Source organism: Vanessa tameamea, chromosome 6 (genome assembly GCF_037043105.1).
Source record: "Vanessa tameamea isolate UH-Manoa-2023 chromosome 6, ilVanTame1 primary haplotype, whole genome shotgun sequence".
NCBI classification, from domain to species: Eukaryota; Metazoa; Arthropoda; class Insecta; order Lepidoptera; family Nymphalidae; genus Vanessa; species Vanessa tameamea.
This window is the reverse complement of record NC_087314.1, coordinates 12604888-12622500: the sequence shown is the minus strand read 5'-3', so window position 1 is coordinate 12622500 and position 17613 is coordinate 12604888. Positions and strand designations below refer to the sequence as shown.

General features: G+C 31.2%; 1 protein-coding gene across 2 annotated transcripts in view; it reads left to right on the top strand.

Moving 5' to 3' along the window:
* Window positions 1–17613, top strand: part of LOC113396356 (netrin receptor UNC5C-like) — a 64157-nt gene that overhangs the window by 33548 nt on the left and 12996 nt on the right. Inside the window, exons 6-8 of one of the 2 annotated variants that reach the window (XM_026634261.2) lie at window positions 6075–6245; window positions 10280–10333; window positions 15860–16012. In XM_026634261.2, coding sequence (XP_026490046.2) covers window positions 6075–6245; window positions 10280–10333; window positions 15860–16012 — 378 coding nt within the window. The remainder of the gene's footprint in view (window positions 1–6074; window positions 6246–10279; window positions 10334–15859; window positions 16013–17613) is intronic. The other variant, XM_026634262.2, reaches the window with a different exon arrangement.

The window sequence follows — 17613 nt, the reverse complement described above, 5'->3', positions numbered from 1 at the left end:
TGCCGAAATGAGGCGAACCTCCATTTCAGTATTAATGCACTCTGATGCCCCGCATCATGAATCATTAAATATGTTACTCTCATCTACAAACATATTCATAATTCTACCGCTTTCCGTTTTGACGGTTGAAGTTGATTAGCCTAATTAAACAACGTGCACTTCGGAATCACTATATGAGAGTGTCTGATTTCAAATGTTTTTAAAAATTAAGTACTTACGTTAATTTTGAAACATCCCTACAAGCATTAATATAAATATTATACATGGATATGTATCCAAACATACGCACATAGGTGAATATCTGTGAGCTATCTGTGGATTGAATTTTATATAAAAATAAAAATTAGTTCTCTTCTTAATGTTTCCATTTATTTTATTGATAATACTAAAACCTCGTCGATAACTACTAATTAGAAAGAAAAAATCGATTGGCAGATGAAAAAAAAAAGCGACGGAACTGATTCTCGAGCTGAAATATTAATAAGACTAATAATATAGAATAACAAATAAATAAAAACTCAACTTTTTCTAATTAAATTATCTATTTTAATTCGCATAGCCCTTTATCAGTAATATTTAATTTATCGTCACAACGCTGTTATACAAATATACAAATAAATAATCCCTCCTCCCCATTGCATGACAATCAATCAACCGTCTTAATTAAATTCACTTTGTTCGTGTTGAAATATTAAATACTCTTAACGAAAAACCGACCGTGTTTGTCGCCGGTAAGCCTTTTATAAGGCTTGTTCACAAAACAAATACTATGTAGTAAACTTGTTTGTTGTTTCGTCACGCACGGGGTAATTGATGAATGGCTTACTTTGGATTTTGTTGGAAAACATAACATTTACCGCGAAATGTTATTGTGTAATGAAAATTAACTGCTAATTTGTCAATCTGATATGATATTAATACTTAAATTAAAAAGTACTTTATTCGAACGGGCTTTCATAAGTAGGCGCCTCCATCGTTGATTCGAAATTAATTGTACATTAAGCTTTTATCGTAAATTATACTTTATATGCATAAGAAATTGTAATAAAAATACTTGGTCCTTTTTCAAAATCCAGTTCTATTTCTTCTTCATTCAATAAACATTAAAGGTCATAACCCTATAAACTAATTTGCTTATATACGAAGCAACAACAATATATAAACATATTATAAGAATAAAATAAAAGCTATGATTAATTAATTATTAAAGTATAATTTCCGTCAATTGTTTTATTTGACGTGCTCTAAATTTCTGTTATATAAATAGAATTCATTTTATATTAAATACGTACAATCAAAGGAACCGTTGTTAATACACAAAGTTAATTAGTCAAATCTTAATAGCCATTATCATTAAACCAAATACCAAAGCTTTAATAGATTCTCAAAAATCCCATTAAGCTATATCTTTATTTATATTAATAATTCGATAGTTAAACCGTAATGTAATGGGTAATGAATTTTTATCGTCAAAACAGCGATCAGAGATTACCCGCGGGTGGTCACCGGTCCCTTGTAACATATCATCGCTTGAAAATTATAAAACACGACGACTTATACTAAAGCCGTAATATTTTTTAAATTACTACAATTACTATCAATCGTGCTCGCGCTAATTTTATATATTATTATTCTAAACGTACCGGTGGAAGAGTTCGGCTATCACGCAAAAAACAGCGCAACGATTTTGATTCATTATACATGCAAATTCATTTTGAAAGACAGGAAACAATATGTTTTTAAATTTAAATATTTTAGGAAGGTAATCGAGCTAATGGGTCACACTAGTGATCACACCCCCTTAAACAATCGTATTGAAGAAAAGATAAAAAAGTGTCGCATAAAACGTTTAAAGGATCTAGGTTTTGGGTTACCTACCATTTAAGCCAAACACAGCAATTTAAAATTGTTTATATTATAGATTAATCGGTTTGTAAGTAAATCAAGTTCTACCAGAGTTAAATAAAATTTTACAACGGCTTAAAACCATCCCCATCCAGTCAAAACCTCATAGACAAAATCTAAAAAAGAAAATAATTTTAGAGTGTGCTTGCTACGCTGCTCCACTGCGGATAAATTAACACAATATGCATGTATCTAAATTTCTTATGACCTATTAAAGTTAAATCATGTGTTCATTTTTTTATAAACTTTGAAATTACTTAAAAATACCAATATAATATACGATGAAACTGAATTGGATTTAAACCTGCGATCATCATTTAAATGACGCACTCTCTTTCCATGTGCCATCACATTCTTATATTGTATATATTTATATAATGGAATGTTTAGTCACCCAGACGTAGAATATATCCTAAACACATAGAACATCGCCAGACGTAAAGGGAAGCATTTTTGTGACAGACGGACAGATGGGCGGATGGACGGAAATTACGAAATTAAAGGGGCTTCTTTGAGTGAATTAGGTTGTTCTTTTTTTTAACTCATAATATAATGAAACTTACTCTTCGTTCGTAGAAAAAGGTTTGCAAAAGTACTTAATTTTGAATATTCAGCGCATATTAATATGAACGTTAGAATTCAAATTCATAATTAAAAATGTATTCCAATTACCGAGCAACAAAATAAACCGCAAAGAATGGTAAAGATGCTTGTCTTAATCTCAAGACATTTGATTAATCGATCTATCCTATACATTGGTCCATCACGACTTCTTCTAGTAATAAGACTACAAAATAAAATAGTTAATACTAATTATTTTATTAAGAATCTGCCACTTCCGTCCTTCCGTCATTCATTAAACAACAACTATTATATTTTTAAAGTTTTATCTAAGAATGGTACCTATGAGATTCATACCTTATACGATACTAGAACATTCCTATATGTTTGTATATGAATGTTACCTATAATGTCTGCAAAAATGTTGTCTATACTTATCTATTTATTTATTTTTTTAACTTTTAATAACGAAATATAATCTTCAATAAACTATGACGTAAAATAACGAAGTACAAGTTCCTTTAAATATTTTTTTATTGTGATCGAAAATTCCATTTATTTCTGAAGGAAGAAAAAATGGCGCCATTAATACTAATTCCCGGGGAACATGTGGCGTAGTGTGAAGTCTTACAATTTATAACCGTTAAGATAATATAACCCCCATTACGTGTAATTTAGGGAAGTATCCGCTATTATACGACGTTTCAGAAAACATCCTTCGACTGGAAAGAAAAACGTGATCACATTTTTAATTTGGTAGGTTTAATTTGTCTTTTATTATAATTTCTTATCTTTTACCAACATTGTTGGTATAATGTTTATGAAGACGTATTTGTAATTATACCTTGTTCCTGTCTATTATTTAAATCGAATCAATCGAAGTGCTCATTTTATAAGATTATGTTAAATGTAAAACTACCACTAGCTTGAAATATCGGTTATATCGAAAAATATCTCGAATCTTACTATTAACTGAATAGTTACTATTATCCACCAATTAAATAACAAAGGCATTTAAAAAAGGAACAAAAAAATTTTCACAAATTTTCACGTGTGTGTCAAATAAGTATTTATAATTCTTCGCGTGTGGTGGTGAAGAAATAAATTTTAAATGGGTCAAATGAATATTTTCCACATTTGTATCCACCTATCTGCATTGAAGCTGGGTGGTGAAACAAGCTACTAACCTTCTCCTTAATAGGAGAGAAATATTTTTATTACTAATTCTTAAAGAAATCGAATTAAATATATTACTAAACAAAACTTTAACTTTCATTTACATAGCATCAACAGATTATTAAATTAATAATTCCATATTTTTTTTGTAAAACAAAACAAATTTTATTTCATTAGTGAAATTTAGATAACGGTTTCACAATTAAAAAATGAATCATAAAAATATTATTGAATGATAAAAACCGCAAATTAAGTTCAATCCAGCGTAACTAATCACAAATTGTATGAAATTTGTAAGTTGATTTTTTTATATAAATCACTCTTGCGCCCAGGTCACCTAGACACGCGACCTAGCATGTTAAACCTAACGTGCGATCTGGAAAAAGATACGTTCTCTATGCCCGTTGCGTGTTCAAATCTTTTTTAGTTTAGTATTTCTTAACCGCTTGATTAACTTCTTTATAGCATCACTTAAATTGAGTTTTTAACTTAATTGAATACTATATTGATTTTGATGGCTCGCGTGGATTGAATTAACATAATTTCTTAAACATTCAGGTTTCAAAACCTACGCATGAATTTGATATTATGTTTAAAGATAATTTTAGACAGTTTCGTCTTAGAACTTCAATTCATTTTATGAAATTCTTCAATTTCAATGAATTTCTTAAATCAAAGAAATTGAATTCATTTATGATAGTCATTTATAATATTGGTAGGTTCATAATTCTTAAGCTTCCATGGAGGGGTAAATGAGAATATCAGTAATGGCTTATAATGAGACATAGATATTATTCCATTAAAAAAAAATGAACTTATTAACTTAAGTTAATTAAATACCAATCAATAAGTTATTATAATAATATGTATGATGGATACTTGAAGTATACTTATAACTCGAACGTTCACAATAGTTGTTTACAACTTTCAGTAAAGTTACTGTATAGCGTAGTTTTGATACTGTTTAGAACAGTATCAAAACTCATCGTAGAACATGATAGTTCATTGTCTATAATAATTTAAATATTGAAGGATAGACAAAATAGCGTACCACTGATGAATAATTAAATATCACTGCAAGATGGATTTTTATTTTACGAATTGTGATTGGATACGAAGTGAATTATTTACAATGATAGCAGTAATAGCTCGTTAATGTCCCACCGCTGGGCAATGACTTCCGCTCTTCTTAAAACGTAGATAAATTTCATGGCTGTTAGGTGTATTTACATGAAGCAGGATTTTATCCTCATTGAGTTGGTCACCTGATGTTATGTGGTCACCACTGCCCATAGACATTGGCCCTGTAAGAAATATTAACTATTCCTAACATCGCCAATGCGCCATCAACAATGGGATCTAAGCTGTTATATCCTTGTGCCTGTAGTTACACTGGCTTACTCACCCTTCAAACTTTAACACGACGACTAAGTATTGCTGTCTGTCGGTACAATATCTGATGATCGTTAATCATTGTAGGTAATAACTTATTATTAAGAAAAAAATATCTCGTAATTTACGAAATAGAAATTTAATCGAACGACTGCCTTTCGTGTGAACCTGAAATTAATTCTATAAAATGTACAAATAGCTATTTTCCTTTGTATTTTAATATTTTATTCAATCGACATCAAAGACGTGAAGAAAAGTAATTTCGGTAAACGATTTTCTTCTTGGTATTGTTTTTTAATGAAAAAGCGTCATGAATATTAAAATTTCATAAAAATGTATATAAAGAAAATCAGTATAATTCACACTTTAAACTCATGTATACATCGTATGTGATATGCCATTTAAGTACCATGGGAGGGGGGAATATTTTGAACGTAAAGCTACTTAATTCAAATGTTGGTACGTAGCTACTAAATTCACATCCGAATAATACCATTAGAAGTTTGAGGTTTATAATGGATACATTTAAAAGAAAAGTAAAAAGTTTGAGTAATACCTATTAATTTTATGAAAATGTCTTAAAAAGCGTATTTTATATTTAAACTGTAATAATTTATTGAATCTAATTTATATTTTTAATACTTAATACTTAGTTTATTTATGTATACAATATATATCTAGATAAAGGGTCGTACCACAAACGAACTAAAATAAACGGACCAAGTGTATTATCTTAGTGTGCGTGACAGCTACCCTGGACACTCGCCAAACGTCATACGACTTTAATTTATTATGTGCGTGTACTTAGTGGCCAAAGATTGGACACAATTTTTTTCAACGCGTTCTACGCTTTGACAGCCTGTCTAGACATATAGGTAAATAATAGTAGTCACACTATTGCCAAATTGTTTTCTTTCAACTTTCAACGTGTTCAGATTTTATTTATTTTGATAACATTAGAACACAATGTCGGAATATGTTTTAATTTTGTATTTAAGATATTTTAGCTTGTCCCGTATTAATTACTATAATACTTGCAGTTAATGGCGGTTGGAGTTCGTGGGGCCCGTGGACGCAGTGCCGTTGCAACGGTCGCGTGGCGGGACAGCGTCGCACGCGCACCTGCACCGATCCCCACCCCCTGAATGGAGGGGCGCCATGTCAAGGTCAAAGCGTTCAGAAAACAGCTGACTGTGTATTATGTCAGAGTGGTGAGTTGTCCTTCCAACGTTTTAGCTTTTTATAAATTTTATAGATGATTTAATTTAACATGACTATTAAGTTGATGAAAAATATATTATTGTACCAAGTTTTAATCACACATATAATTAGATAGATATACTAACACACGCATACTTCTAGCGTAAGTTTTAAATATATATAAAACTTAAACTTTATTCAGTAACTGATGAGAACTGTGACGGGTCTTATTTGTATAGATTCACTGAATAAGTAATTAAAGATTACCATCTCCCCGTAAATTTACGCTTCAGAAGCCTCATCACTTTTTGTGTAAGGTCTTTGCCCTTCACTATTACTTTGTATCTCTAAATAACGGATGAGATGTTGCTATGATCTGATATAAATAAACTATAGATAAAACAAATATATATTATATATATATACAATATAGTGACCTCATTCAAAGTTTTAAAGTGATATCTTGATAACCATTGTCTATATACATACATTTATATACGAAATAGTAATTGATATATAACATATATGACAAATGTGATATTATAAATTTGAAAGTAACTCTGCCTGTCTGAATGTCACCTGAGAATTCGTGAATATAATTAGAAAAAATATGTATATATGTATATGTTCGTAATAATGAGATCTTAGAACGACTCCAAACAGTAACTATTCAGTTTAGAAATAAAAATTCAGTCAAAAAATATTAAAGACTTCATATTTTTTATTATAGTAAAGAACTGTAACACCATTTTTTTTTTTATAAAATAGTGTCAAAAAATCATATAAAATAAAATATATGAAAAATTTTACATACAAACAAAATCTGACCTATAAAAATTCCGTAAAATAATATGAAGGCATCTGATACTGTTATGTCAGTCCAATGTTTTTTATCCATGTAACAAAAAATGTAAGCTTTTAATATTGCGTATAAAAACAAAAAATAAATCAAAATAAAGTTATATTTATCCTTTGTTCTTATTTTGAATATTCAGATTTTTTACTAGCGTAGTCAAAATTGCGAAAAGATACATAACGAAAATGTTACCAGCAACAAAATTTGTCATTAAATTTTAAATTATACAATTATATAAGCTGTAAAGTTAAAGCCATGTGTTGCCAGACCGTATCAAATTGATCTTACACTTGCAACAAAAGTACAAACATCAATCGTGAACCAAGAAATTATAATTACAAGGAATGAAAGACTCCCACTGATTGGTAAGTCGATTCCTTTGATGGCACATATCAAGTTTAATAAGTATGGGACGTTGGATTTACGCAGTAATAGCCGTATAAGATTAATGAATCCATAAGAAGCGTATTTCTAATTCTGCAAGATGTATACGAACATCAAAGATGCTATTACTGATATGCGACGACCTCCGTGGTCGAGTAGTGTGTACACCGGTTTTCATGGGTACGCCACTCCGAGGTCCCGGGTTCGATTCCCGGCCGAGTCGATGTAGAAAAAGTTTATTAGTTTTCTATGTTTGGGTCTGGGTGTTTGTGGTACCGTCGTTACTTCTGATTTTCCATAACACAAGTGCTTTAGCTACTTACATTGGGATCAGAGTAATGTATGTGATGTTGTCCAATATTTATTTATTTATTTATTATTATTTATTTATATTTTTGGAACATAGTTCTTCTACGCGGCCAGTGAACTGTCAGAAATCGCAACGGAAGGAGAAAGCGTTATGTCTCTTCCAACCTTTCCTTCTCTTCTTTTTCTTAGTAGTCAATGTTTTTATTGTTCTATTTAACACGATATTTTAATTTAAAATTTTCAAAAGTTGCTAATTAATTTTATTGTCTGTTATTTAATATATAATATACATATATTTAAAGTACAGCGATACAACCAAGTGTCCCAAGATACCACTCGTTTTTTTTTTATTTGTTAAAAGCTACCTTTTACCGTGCTATTGATATTTTTCTAATATTTTTTCTTATGTATTTATATGTACTATTTTAAAACTAGAACTTAAATTCCCACGATTCTGGCTAATGGTGACTTGACTATAGGATATCATGTGACTTCATCATATAATAAAATAATTGACGCTGTTTTCATATTTTAAAATATATTGAGGCGTATAGGTTAGGTTGTTCTTGCTCGAAATGGCCCAGTGGTTAGAATCCGTGCATCTTAACCGATAATTTCGGGTTCAAACCCAGGCAAGCACCACTGAATTTTCATGTACTTAATTTGTGTTCATAATTCATCTCGTGCTCGGCGGTGAAGGAATACATCGTGAGGAAACCTGCATGTGTCTCATTTCAACGAAATTCTGCCACATGTGTATTCCACCAACCAGCATAGAGCAGCGTGGTAGAATATGCTTCAAAACCTTCTCCTCAAAGGGAGAGGAGGCCTTAGCCCAGCAGTGGGAAATTTACAGGCTGTTAATGTATAGGTTAGGTTCGTTAGTTGTCGTCCCCGATTTTACATAAGCGTCACTTGTCAGTACAATTGTAAGTAGAATAAGGCGGCATGTATTTAAATAATAAGGTATTTATCAAAAAATTCATGACGGCCATATATTTCATCGGGATAACAAATATAATATTACTAAGGAGTTTTCAATCCAATTACACGTTTAATATTAAATTAATATTACAATAACTTTTTCATGCAAGTGTACATATACAATACGAATAAATTAATTAGTGTACACGTATTTGGTAAACTTTTCCAAAATTACTAACATTATCTAAAACGGGATATTTACCATGTTTTTTATTTTTATTTGGTGGAGCTCGATATTTCGACATTATCTACGAATGTCTTGTTCACGAGACTGACGTTTGCGGGTAGATGTTGACGGCATTAGAAGTGTCCATATCGGACTACCTCCTTTCTCGTACGTTTGCTGCGTAAACACTGGTTACCACTACCACTGTCACTTTCACCCCTACTATTTGTTTTATTTACACTCGAAACTCGATCCCGTGTTTTACAAACGAAACTCACCGTATCGATTCGCGAATTTTTTATATTGTTATTCAAGGGTTTGCATAATTTTATCACTGGATTCCATACTTTTGACAGTTGAAACCCATCTTCCCTATTGAAATTACTATATTTAGTAATTTCAATGGCTTCTCGTACCAGTCGGGGTATGTAATGGCGTTCTGTCGCGAGTATCTGAGCATTATGAAACTCGATCCAATGGTTCGGCCCGGCTTCCAGAAGATGTTCCGCGATGGCTGATTTCATGGCTGATGGTAAAAAACAATGATACCAAGAAATCAGCCATCGCGGAACATCTTCTGGAAGCCGGGCCGAACCATTGGATCGAGTTTCATAATGCTCAGATACTCGCGACAGAACGCCATTACATACCCCGACTGGTACGAGAAGCCATTGAAATTACTAAATATAGTAATTTCAATAGGGAAGATGGGTTTCAACTGTCAAAAGTATGGAATCCAGTGATAAAATTATGCAAACCCTTGAATAACAATATAAAAAATTCGCGAATCGATACGGTGAGTTTCGTTTGTAAAACACGGGATCGAGTTTCGAGTGTAAATAAAACAAATAGTAGGGGTGAAAGTGACAGTGGTAGTGGTAACCAGTGTTTACGCAGCAAACGTACGAGAAAGGAGGTAGTCCGATATGGACACTTCTAATGCCGTCAACATCTACCCGCAAACGTCAGTCTCGTGAACAAGACATTCGTAGATAATGTCGAAATATCGAGCTCCACCAAATAAAAATAAAAAACATGGTAAATATCCCGTTTTAGATAATGTTAGTAATAAAAATAACCATGTTAATTTAAAATTTTCCAAAATTTTTGTTTACAATTGTACTTTCGAATATATGATAATAAAAACACTATTAATGAAACGGTGTACACAGTTTTAAAAGGAAAACTTTATAAATTATTTTAATACACAATGCATTCAACGAATTCGTTTTGACATATGTTTTGAAAACTTGTGTGCACAACTGTACTTTATATTATATTTATAAGTTGGTAGTATTGTATTCAATTAAGTTAATATTCGTTTATTTTTAACGCTTATCCTGAAGACGGATACAACATGGAGCTTCAAGTGTATGATAACACTCAGCAACTTTTAATAGGTAAGTAATGGCATAAAAATAGTTCGTTTTTTAAAAATACTTTATCAATTATTAGTAAGTTTAAAACTAAAACTATTTTAAAATTTAAGTCTAAAGTTATTATTCGGATGAGAATATTTAATTTAATAATTGGAAGCTATAATCGTTTTTGTTTTTTTTTTTATTTCTAAGTTTAATTTTAAAAAGTACTTACACTTAAAAATATTTGGACTTGATAGCAACTCGAGACACTTTAGTTATTCATATATAACTTTTAATGAGAAATCAATTATTTCATTTTCTAATCACAACGACATTATCTTGTATAATTTAAAATAAACTGCTACGATCGGTTAATGTGATGGTTTTAAAAAAAACAACCCAAAATATTCCAACGGATTTACACACTCACATAACATAATTGTTATGTGTAAATCAGTTAAAAAAACCATCCACTAATAATTACATAAAACAAATATATATAAGACGAATTCTTACATAATACGATATCGACAATTATATGAATAAAGTCAACTGTGCGTCACAGAGCACGACGAATTGAAACGAATGAAACAGGAACACCCACTTCATGCTTACACAAAAAATTTAAAGGAACAAAACGCACGTGCCCAAATTTCTTTTCAAGTAATATATCTGCCATCTAACAGGGGTACTCAATCTGAGGTCCGCGTGCGTCATAGAATAATTTGTATAAATATAATGTCAAACGTGTTAAGCACTTTAAAGGCATGTTTATTTAAAGTTTATTAACGTAATAACAAATTTTTAATCGCATATTGTGATCTCATATATTATATATTATGAAACTACTGTTTCTGATGTTTTTGATAACCTAAACATAGCCCAGCATTGAGTCAATACAACAACCTAACTTTGATTTTAAATGAAACAAACTCTTTGGTATTTGGTATTTACTTGGTGGTAGGGCTTTGTGCAAGCCCGTCTGGGTAGGTACCACCCACTCATCAGATATTCTACCGCCAGACAGCAGTACTCAGTATTATTGTGTTCCGGTTTAAAGGGTGATAGAGCCAGTATAACTACAGGCACAAGGGACGTAACATTTTAGTTCCCAAAGTTGATGGCGCATTGGTGATGTAAGGAATGGTTAATATTTCTTACAACGCCACTGTCTATGGGCGGTGGTGACCACTTACCATCAGGTGGCCCATTGCTCGTCCGCTTACCGATATCATAAAAAAAAACAAAATTAGAAATTTCTACCTTCCGTAAATATAATTATAATATATAAATAAAAACGAATATATATTTGATGTCTGTGAGTTTTGTTTAAAATATCTGTATAAAGATCAAGATATCATAAACAATGTTCAGAATAAAAGGCTTGGAACTGCTTATAAACTATAAAAATCCTGCGGTTTTATATATAAGGCATAAAACAGCCGCTGTTCACATCAAAGGCGTAAGTGTTTCATAACGTTAGTAAAACTACACGAGGGCATTTGTAGAAGTAAAGGATTTGTTTTGATACACACGGCGTTTTCATGTTAACATTTCTTTAATATTAAATAAATTGTTTTCTTCAATAAATCGAATTATAAGCCTCAATAGATGAAAATTTCGAATAATTTAGCAAAGTAAAGTTTGAGACTTAATTAAAATACAATTGTTATAAATATTAATACGTACTTTATTTCACTTTATCTAAGTTCTTCATTTGTTTTTATACGAATTGAAATATAATATAATCTGTTATAATAGGTTTGACTGATTGTTTTTTTCAGATTTCAGAAGCCCAACTTCAGGTTCTCCAACTAGATTGCTTAATTTACTTTAACTACATTGTATAATTTACATGACGCGAAAATAACAGACGCTATTTACAAGTCATGTAAATTATACAAGAAACTACAATCATAGTGATATTGTTTCTAAATAATTTTTAATTCCGGCATAGTATATTGTAAGCTGTTCTTTGTATTCGATTGATAAAATTAGCTATTACAAGCTCTGAAATTTTTTTAAAAGTTTCAATGTACAAACGGTGTACGAAATCTGAGAATGTATGTTGTACTAACTGTACATTAAATTATGATTGTATTGTAGTTTGCTGTATTGTAGAGTGCTGTATTGTAGAGTATTGTATTGTACACTGAACTCGGTGACGATGTACGTCAAAGAGGACCAACAGGGTAGACAATAAAACGTAATCAAGCGCGTTTATTTCAGTGAGATGTCAGAGCATTGTGTCTATAATTGCAAACACATGTTGAGTGTGTTCCGTTAAATGTCGATTTTACTATTCCGCATGTGAAGTCTTAACCATCTACAAATATATTGTTATACTGGTTTTTTATGTTTCAGTGTATTATCTTAAACAATATTATTTTAAGTGGTTTTGATTAATTATGACTTTCTAAACATTATAGAGTTTTATAAATATTTAGCTTTTGTACAATTTATAAAAAAAGCGTACCCTTTTTTGATAGGACATACTATTATATATTCTATAAAGGTTAATTCCACTAAAATAGTGTACAAAATAAATGAATGAGTGTACCAGCATATTTTACTCAATCAACAAAGCTGTACTTACATTGCTTAGTATAGTACTTAAATATTTTTTAATAAATTAAAAATAGATTACCTCATATTTTATCGAAATGAGCAGGTAGCGTTTACTTCCATGAGCACATTTTGATATTGAGCTAATATACCTACATACTACTATAGCGCTTCACGGTCATCAAGTAATTTGTTTAACGCGAAAAGATTCGATGACCGGAATATGAAAGTTCACATTGTTCCATCTCTAACGAACCTCGACTGATTTATGTGTGTGTTTTAATTAATAAGAAACGCTACACACATATGTAGTTTAATATGCGTACATAACACCCACGCGGAGGGGAGTGAATTATTGATTGGTACAAGATATAAGCAAAAAACTTTTATTTATGTTAAAATATGTAAAGTCAACTCAATAAAATTTTCTGAACTTTTGACTATAGAATATACAGAATATATAAATCAATATGATGTGACTACAATTATAGACTTAACATATTATAATAACCTTTTATTTAAATTGAAATACATAAGTTGTTAAATTTATGAATAAAAAATATACTGACTTCCCGATTCCTCTCCGTTGACACGATATTCTGAACATGCGATTACATTACATTTGACTAAGGTCTAAGAAAACTGAAAAAAAAATCAGCTAAATTAAGTCCTAATAACATTAAACTGACTATTGAAATATCAGCCTTAACTGTTATAAATAACGCCTCTTTAATAAAAGCATATTTTATTAATGATATATTATTATGTAAATATTAAAGTCGTTACTAGTTCTTAACTTGTACCACAATGCAGGACGAATTCTCAACTCTATTATTTCTTTTGTAAAAAACACATGTGATTTATCCCCGTTGTAAGGCCCTCGGGCGTCTCCGAGTACTTTAATTTCAATTTATAGCGTAATACTTTATGAGTTAACGTGCTTGTATTATTAGATAAAATTAATAACATGACAACGGTTTATATGGATATGAAAAGTGTCTTATTCTCAACTGCATTCGTTTAAACTGAAGATTAAGAGACGAAATACAAGAATTGAGACTTGGATCGAATATAAATCTAATTAAAATAAACTTTATTTTGTCAGACGGGATTGGATTCGACCCTTACGTTCAATTACAGACCGTCATTAAACATTGTTTGTAAATGTAAATTAGTTTGCAGGATTTTATAATAACATGATTGATCACCTTAGGTTTTAAAATATAACGCTATAAAATGTGAAAGCATGGACTCAGATGAAACATATCATCAGACCCGACTTATCGACTACTGATTAAATAGTTGGATTATATTTATAGTATTTATAAGTTAGTACGATTATAATCGATAATAGAAAAATAATTATACGATATATTTTAAGTATTGAATTCGATATAAAAGCATTCGAGAAAATTACGCAATCGTTTTAAAACTGTACACTCGACATCAAACTAATCCGTTACTATTTCTCAATAGTAAAAATAGTTACACACAATAAACTGTTACAATATGAACTTTATGTTCACCTGTAAACGTAGCCGATTGTACCTATTAGGAAATTGATATGTTACGTCAGGTCCGTGCAATATTATTAATACGGGAGAACATGCGATCTGACCATTTGCAAATTCGATACATGGTATTTTAGTACTTCCCTATTATTATAGGGATGTATTTTCATGAAGCACGAAATACATTTATCGTTATTTGTTTTTATATATTAAACGTATCCATATTTATTCCTGATTAATATTAACTAGAAGTGCCAGAGAGAATCGGCTGCGTATATTTGTCTTATTTCTTTTAATTATTTATAATCTGTGTTTTCTATCAGTGGGTTTCTGTTAGATTTCCGATTCGATTCGATTTTTTGCGCGTCCTACGTGTATGCTTCAATATATTTTAACGTAGTTTTTAAAATAGATTCATCGAGCTAAGCTCGACATTATCCACAGATATTGTTTCCAATTTCATGACTTTTATTAGTTGTATTCTGAACCAATAATAGTATTGATTCAGTAGTATGTTAATATTTTTGTTGAACTGTCGAGTACATAAAAAATATTAAAAATATTATAGATAATTATTTTCAAGACTAATTCTTATTAATAATAGTGAATTCATTGTTCAAATCACATCCCAAATGGAACGATAGGCAGAATCTTCTAACAGTAAATAAGGCCAATCAGAATATCGTTTCATGTACTATAAATACAATTAATCAACCTTACATACCTATATATAAACGTTAGTTTACATGTCCTGACGTCTTAATCGATCATCAGGAAACTTTACACAATATGGTTCCTGCCTTGGCAGTGGACATAGGTTTACACTGACCGAATAATTAGTATAAGCTACCTAACAAACGCTTGTATAGAAACTAATTATAATATATAACCAAATAAACCAATAATATATTCTGAATTCACTCGCAATATGCATAAATGTATGGTGGTCCTTGATTAGGATTAGGGCATGAATATTAAAGGGTACGTCGATTGATTAAGGCAGTTGAGTGGATTCAAATAGTTACGGTGTTATAATATTATTAATGCAAAGCTCGACCGCAAATAGCATATTTGTTCATATTACTGGAATTAACACTGAAATCATATGACACGTTAAACCAGATAACACTAAATTGAAACGCGATATGAAACAGGATCGTAATAATTACGGAACAAGAACTTAAATATCTAATGAAACATATCGTCTATGCTAACATGACCAACACTGGTGCAAACGATGGACTAAAGTTGGGGCCAGCGTTGGAATAACCTTAATATGGAAACCAATTCATCCCGATATAAAGTATTATGATTGATACAATATAAAATTCTCCTTATTTTGCTTATTTTTAGCTTCTTTTAGTCTTCTCATAAAGCAACTACAAACAAAACATCCGTTGTAGGTGCAAGGTTCTTGAACCTTTAAAATAGTTAAAAAAATGTTAAGGTTTCGGCTTATACTTGTAGTGATATATATTTTTTTTCTCAGCGTCACCCGGTCGATGGGCAGTGTGGACGGAGTGGTCTGTCTGCGGATCTGACTGTAGACAGACTAGGCGGCGTGCCTGCATAGGTGATGCATGTTCAGGAGCTCAAGTTCAGCATGCTGACTGTGTCGGTGACTATTGCGGAGTTCACGGAGGTATGTTACCTACTATTTTTAACTACTATATATGTTGTATAAAATATGATGGTATTTTCGAAATATTTTTAGAGTTTGTCATTTTTATGACTTATTTAAATTTGTGAACGATAACAATAAAAAGTTATATTTTTACAAAGTCGAAACCCCGCTTAGTTTATTTATAAAGCTTGTCACAGCAATTTTTTTATACCCATATAACGTGCTCTATTAAAAGAAATCAGCCTTGATATTATCAAAGTGAGTTTCACCAGTGTCAAATATATCAGTTCCCGTAAGAGGAAGTTATCAAGAGCCATCGAAATTCCAAGATAGCCGTTTCATAAACTTAGGAACTTTATTACGCCTTCATTTCCTGCAACACGCACAAATTTACGCAACATCTTATGTTTATTGCATGCTCCGAATAGAAATAGCGTGTAGAGTTTTAATAAATATCGGTTAGAAGATTCGGATGTATATGATCCGCTGACGCTGGTTCGTCTTCAAGTTATGAAACTATTCCTTAAGGGACATGTTAATTAAGCTGATTCTATGAAAAGCGTATGGCTCAGTCCAACCAGATGCCATAAGACTAAAAATACACTTCCTTTTCCGCGCTCGCTCATAACTATGAAATGTTACACAGACTGGTCTCTTTATAACAGGCTATCGGTTGTAACCCTAACCTACCAGCTTAAATTGACCCGCCGTACCTTCTGCGAGTACATGAAATTTTATGAGCTAAGCACGTAGATAAGGTACACAAAGGCTCCGCTATAGGTGGTCACGTTAAAAGATTGGAGAGATACTAAAATCGGGTGCCGTGACCATCTGGGTCGTATCATACCGTCTAAATATAGAAGAGGACCTAAAACTTTATGGTACACTTACGTAACATTGACTTAAAAATTCATATCTTTATGTCGCACGTCTAAATTGGATAAACTGATGCTACGTTTTCTTTTTAAAATAAATGCACCATATATTTTATTTACGTCCTCAGTGAGTGCCAACAACGCTTATTTATGTAATGTCACTATAGTTTTCGGTATAAATGCAAACGATTTGCGTCTAAACCAGTTCTATTATGACTCAGGCTTTCATTTAAGAGTGTTTCATTTTTATGGATTCATATTGTTTTTTTTTTTTTGGTAGTTGGTATTTCTTTTTTTCTTTCGACTACACAAAAACCTGTACTCATATATTAATGTCGACTATTTGTCAAAGCATTTGATTATATTATTAATGATAGATTCTCTATACCTTTACATCATCGGTCGTAATTCCCATGACGGGCCCAATCCAATATACTGAATGGAAAATGATCAGTCCATATTTTGTTTATAATATCAATAAATCACTTTCGTGGCCCCCGTTGACTCGGTTTCAATTTCCTATTCTGTTTATCGTACATTTTGATAAATAGCCGCAGGCAACCAATGTTTGGTTTAACATTATCCACAAGCGCTTTCTTTCACGCTAAATAAATTTGCAATCTGACATATTTGCCTATAAATAGCTTTTGTTTATCTCTAGATACAGATTCGTTGTTATTTATTGGTCTTATGATTTTCGTCTTTCCTAAATCATTTTCTTTATCAATTTATTTATCATATTGT